At 49.7% G+C, this 6,000-nt stretch overlaps 1 protein-coding gene across 1 annotated transcript in view; it reads left to right on the forward strand.

Annotated features, from left to right (window-relative positions):
• The window catches only part of ppm1e (protein phosphatase, Mg2+/Mn2+ dependent, 1E), a gene marked incomplete at both ends in the record, with an annotated part of 54,491 nt that extends 50,003 nt beyond the window's left edge, over positions 1-4,488 (forward strand). Inside the window, 2 exons of the mRNA XM_080528654.1 lie at positions 1,086-1,179; positions 3,536-4,488. Of these exons, the coding sequence (XP_080384780.1) occupies positions 1,086-1,179; positions 3,536-4,488 (1,047 nt within the window). The remainder of the gene's footprint in view (positions 1-1,085; positions 1,180-3,535) is intronic.
• Between the last annotated feature and the right edge of the window lie 1,512 nt (positions 4,489-6,000).

The following is a 6,000-nucleotide window of genomic DNA, read 5'->3' on the forward strand; positions in this document are numbered from 1 at the left end:
CACTGGCCCCAGAATATCATTCCTGTCAATTAGGTGCCATTCAGGTGCCAGTCACACACCTGTGACTGACATACACCTGCCAGAGTGAATACCAACAGAAGAATATTGCTGGGGATTTTGGCAAAAAACAATTGGCCGCTACCCACACGTTTAGCTGTGTTACTCATTCCATGAATGCATGATCCTTACAAGTTGTACCTCATTGTAAAGGTGACCAATCAGGCTTTCCAACGATATGAAATACAATACCAATTGGTGTTATTAAAGGGGAGGAATAATCAACCAAAAAAGCGTTTCTGAACTTTTTTTGAGGGGTTTAGAATTGCTCTTCTTCAAAGTCTCTCTCTCTTTCAAAGTCCCGCTCACCCTCTAGAGACGCAAATTGAAGGTGCATCCACCTGTTGTGCACTCACCGCACCATTGGTCAATGTGATCTGTCAATCATGCCATTCTAATATCCTGATTGGTTCATTTATTACTTTTTAGCACCAAATTATATTTTAACTGTTTACATTACTTTGAGTGCAGACTTCTTTTCTCCTTTTCTCTAAATTATGAAATATTTTATACCCATTATGTGACGTGGGTTACATAAGTCAAATGCTGTTACATGCAAGTCAAATTATGGGGCGGCTGTGGCTCAGGGGGTAGAGCCGGTGTCAAATGATCGCAAGGTCGGTGGTTTGATCCCCAGCTGGCCACGTGGTGTCCTTGGGCAAGACACTAAACCCCAAATTGCTCCCAATGAGCGGACCAGTGCCTTGCATGGTAGCTTGCCGCCATTGGTGTGTGAATGTGTGTGTGTGTGTGTGAATGAGAAGCCATTGTAACGTGCTTTGGATAGCGCTATTTAAGTGCAGTCCATTTACCATTCAAATTAGTTACATATTGTAAGTAAAATGCTGTTCCACATTGGGACACAATGTTGAACACTCTCTCACACGTCACTTGGGCCGCATGTCTCTCACACATACACAATCACCAGGGCATCACCTACAGAAGACGGTGGCAGACTTCAGTGTTCCTATGTCACTATGTCTAACTCATAAAAATGTGCGATATCATATCTCTCTCTCTCCCTGCAGGATGAGAAGCAGCGTATAGAGGCCCTGGGGGGCTGTGTCATCTGGTTCGGCACGTGGAGGGTTAATGGCAGCTTGTCCGTATCCAGAGCCATAGGTAGGATTTAGACTGCATCACTAAAATCTAGGCTGAATCTCTTTTGAACCTGTTCTGGTTGAAGCTGATGTGTGTGTGTGTGTGTGTGTGTGTGTGTGTGTGTGTGTGCGTGTGTTGCCTCAGTGTTGACAGATGAGAGGTCAGCCAGGGATTAGAGTGTGTCAAGCAGAAAGTGTGTGTGTGTGTGTGTGTGTGTGTGTGTGTCCACTCAGCAGGCAGTCTACTCACCACTCAGCAGGTGGCTCTAATCAGTGGGAACTATTTTGGTAATTGAGAGAGGGACAGGCCAGAGAGAGAGCTCACAGTAGCATCATATGGCGCTTTTCCATTGACCAGACCGGTACGGCTCGGTACGGCACGCATTTGAAAAGTTCGGTACGGTACAGGTAGGATACGCTTCTCCATTACACACAACAGAACTGGAGTGAGCGGGGACAGTAGGAGGAGTTTAGTGTCATAAGAGCACTTCACTTTAATAAGTGCCGCTATACAGCTCAATAGGGGGAAATGCGATAAGAATTATGTCAAAATGCAGCACTATCATGCACAGATCAGCCTTAAAACATGTAATGTTAGATATCGTTAGACAGGGAGCGATGTATTTCTACGGAAAGGCTGTGCTTGACGCTTCCATTGGACTGATGCCGGGGCTCATACAATCTCCGCGTTTGTTATAGATACGAGTGCTCCGGTGTCTTACTGGTAGTCAAATATATTTATGTATACAGCATATGGATGTTACGTGCCTGTTACTTGCCGCTTTCAGTTCTAGTAGACCTAGTAGTTCTAGTAGATTGCGCAACTCTATGAACATGGGATGACGATTTACATTGACCAATCAATGGTCTGCAGCGTCACACGTCACACACAGTCTGGCACAAAAGTACCTTTCGCTCCTAGTCAGGAAGGGTAGCTAAATCGGCCCGGCTCGGCACAGCTCAGTGGAGTGGAGAAAGTGGCAGTGGAGAAAGCAAAACAAACCGGGCTCACACGTACGGTACGGTACGGTAGTGGAAAAGTGCCAATAGGGGCCACAGACATGGGGTCCGTTGACTCACTGCCACAGACAAGGGGGGTGGCAGTAGTCTAGAGGTTAGAAAGCCCGGCTAGCAATCAGAAGATCGCTGCTTCAATCCCTGCCTCAGGAGGGAGCTGCGTGTGCCTTAGCAAGGCACTTAACCCCTAATTGCTCCAGGGGTGCCGACTATGGCTGAGCATGTGCACAAAATACCAAATTGTATGAGCATGTGCACAAAATACAAGTTGATTGTATGGCAAATAAAAAAATAAATACAAATAAAAACATTCTTCTAAGGGGTCGGTTGACACAGTGCTGAGAGGGAGAGAAAGTTTGCGTGTGCAAAGCAACTCACGGCAAGGTTCCCTCCAACTTGGGGTTTGTGGTGAAAATCCCAAAACCTCAATAATGTCAAAACTATTGCTTGAGAACATGAACACAACACTAAAAGCCGCCTGCACCTTAGCATACTCAACGTATAAGTAAGTAAACAGGTACAGTCTGGGATTGGTACATCAATTTTTTGACTTTTAAATGAATTAAACAGCCATTGGTTCTTGAAGAATATAACTTCTACTTCTTCTTCTAACTTCTACCTCACAAGCTTAGTTTAACTAGTTTGTAAACAATAAAACTTTCAACAAACATTGTGTAGCTTCAAAACATGGTTCAAACTATTATTTTGATCTCATGGATGGTCAGTCCTGACATCTCTCTCTATGTGCCTCCATGTGTATTTGAGAGTGATGACATTTCTCCAACTCAATACCTCGGCTGTTTACCAAAGAAAAAGGGGCGGGGTGACGGCTTTTAGATTTTCAAATTCGTTTTTGGAATCCCAGCTTGCCCCTTTAAAGCGAGGTTACTACTCTTCTTAACCAGTAGTTATTTCAGTGGCGGCAGAGTGAAGGACGCCTAATGTGATTTGCTGTTCCCAAATCCCAAAGCTCTTTTAATCAGTACAAAAGCAGTGGGATATACTAAAAATCCTATTGAGGTGCATGCCAGTCATAATTGTTTGAGGGAGGGTTAGTACAGTAGAGTTAGTGAGGGTTAGTACAGTACAGCTAGTGAGAGTGGGAATGAGTGAGAGTTAATGAGGGTGAGAGTGAGTGAGAGTGAGGATAGTAAATATGAGCGAAATCCATTTTGTTTCATCCTATGAGATTGGTAGAGTATGTACTGTACATTGAAGTTGACATGGTAAAGGTGAACAATGAAATCGAATTACTTCATCCACAAGCAAAATCTTGTTTTATGCCGCCCGTGCAGTCCAGTGGTAGACAGTCAGTTTCCTCTCTCTCACCCTACTGTGGCATGTGTCTCGTTGATCGACAGGCGACGCGGAGCACAAGCCATACATCTCCGGCGAAGCCGACAACCAGACGTTCCCGTTGGACGGCACGGAGGACTACCTGATCCTGGCGTGCGACGGCTTCTACGACACGGTGACCCCCGAGGAGGCGGTGCGCGTGGTCAGCGACCACCTGCAGGAGAACAGCGGAGACACCACCATGGTGGCCCACAAGCTGGTGGCCTCGGCCCGCGATGCCGGCTCCAGTGACAACATCACCGTCATCGTGGTGTTCCTCCGGGACCCCCGCGGCCCCCCGTCGGCCGAGGACGGGGAGGAGGAGGGGACGACGGAGGAGGAGGGCGAGGTTCCCGCGGAGGAAGAGGAGGAGAGGAGGGGCTGTCAGGACGGAGGCACGGCCACAGACGTGGGTGGGGGGGGGAAGGGGGGGCGGGGCGGCTGGCCCCTGCAGCAGTGTTCGGCGCCGGCCGACCTGGGCTACGAAGACCGAATGGACTCGTTTACGGACAGAACCAGCCTGAGCCTGCTGGGGCCCGTGTTGGAGGGGGAGGAGGGCCGGATCAGGCTCCCCCCCCTGGCCTCCTCACACCCGCCGGCCTCCTCCGCCGGCCCCCTCGCCACCCAGGACCTCACGTATGCCTCTGGCCCGGGGGGAGGCTCGGCCTGGCGACCCTGCCTAGAAGAAGACTGCCTCGGCGGGTCCGCAAGGCACAAGCCCCGGCCCCCCCGCGTCCCCTCCGGCGGCTCGGACGGACAATGGCCCCAGGCGGCCGCCCTCTTGGGTCGTGCGGCGGGGAGGCGCACCCGGCGGATGGAGTGCGTGGTGAGCCCCAGGCGGGGGGCCTCCCGGCGCGCCCCCAGGGAGCTCCCGGGCCTGCTGTCCCTGTGCCGCAGCGCGGCCCCCTACCCCCGGCGCTGCCCGGACAGGAGGCCCGGGGTGGCCCTGCCCCATCTACCCCAGGGCAGCGGGGTCTAACCTGACCCCTGCCATCCGCCTCGCTCTCCTGCCCCCCTCCACCCCCGCCCCCCTCCCTCCCTCACTGGCTACCAGTCAGTCACTCATCCGTCTAGCCATCATAAGCTCCTCACCCCCAGGACACTGTGGCACCACCAAACCCCCCCCCCCCTCCTCCACCTCCCTTCTCCCCTGCACCTGCCCCTCCCCAGAGCCATTACAACCCACATCAGGAGGCCGAGACACGACTGCTGCCTCCTGGCTCCTGGTGCTGCCAGACACACTCTGTTCTCTCAGACACATAATGGAACAGAGACACATTATCCACCCACTCCATCTCTGTAGACTAGAGCACTTAACACAGGATTATAAGATTATCGGTCACTTACCTGAATAAATCCCAACATATATACAGCGATATGTATTCCCAGATGGGGGTGTACAACGGGAGATAATGCCATCCAGAAGGGGATATTATTAAGAATTGATATTCTATATATAGTTTTGGGTGACGTAGTCGTCGTTCATGTGGGCAGACCTGTCATGAGTTAACGTTTACACGAAACGACACAAGATGTTCTCATTGGACAAGAGGACCTTCCCAACAGGCTCCATGTGTAGAAGTGCCCTGTTAGGATGTTGCCAGATAGGGCCAGGATAGTGCCCTGTTAGGATGTTGCCAGATAGGGCCAGGATAGTTCAGACAAAAAGCAGCAGAACATGTGCCTTTCATATGTCACTCAAGCCTATTCCCCAGAACAGAAAATGGGAATTTCTAGCCTCAGTAAGTAAATCTTACCCTTACAATATAGACTCATACCATATGACTTACGGTGCTGCTTTGATACCTTCCTTATCAATAGAGCATTACTGTAATATGATCAATGTCACAGACTTAATCCGTTGTTTGACAAATTGCACCCGTGAATTCTTTAATCTCTTAATCTCACTGTTGTTTCCAATGTAAAGAGTATCCAAATTCTCGTGTAAAAACCTGCTAGAGATGAGTCAGCTCTGTACAAGGTGCTCTCACTGCCCTGGCCCAGACGACCATTTTAGAATATTTAGAAAGATCAGTCTCAGTGTTGGGAAAAAAACACCCCCCGTTCTTATATATATATATATAAAAAACAGGAATTGCTTGTGCCATCCCAGAGCTTTTCTCCCGTTCTAACACACTGTTACACTGTGCCATTTCCTTCTTATTCTTTTGAAACGTTGACTGACCCAACTCCCCAACTTGACCCCAGGTTACACAAAGAAATACATTTACCCACAATTCCCACCCTAGTCACTTTCATCCTCCACTGCTCCTTCCAACCCCCTGGCTATCGGTCGCTCTGTGACCTCCACACAACATGAACATCTGGGATCATTAGAAGAAGGGAATTTGGAGAGTCATGTTGAAGGAAAGTCATCCCCAGGGAGCAGAATGTATTCACGCTCAAGAATGTACGTACATGGAGCGTCTCCTGGGAGCTCCATACTGGACTTGACCAGACTGAGACTGAGACTGAGACTGAGACTGCAGTG

Source organism: Nansenia antarctica, assembly GCF_963989245.1.
Source record: "Nansenia antarctica genome assembly, chromosome: 4".
Classification (NCBI taxonomy): domain Eukaryota; kingdom Metazoa; phylum Chordata; class Actinopteri; order Argentiniformes; family Microstomatidae; genus Nansenia; species Nansenia antarctica.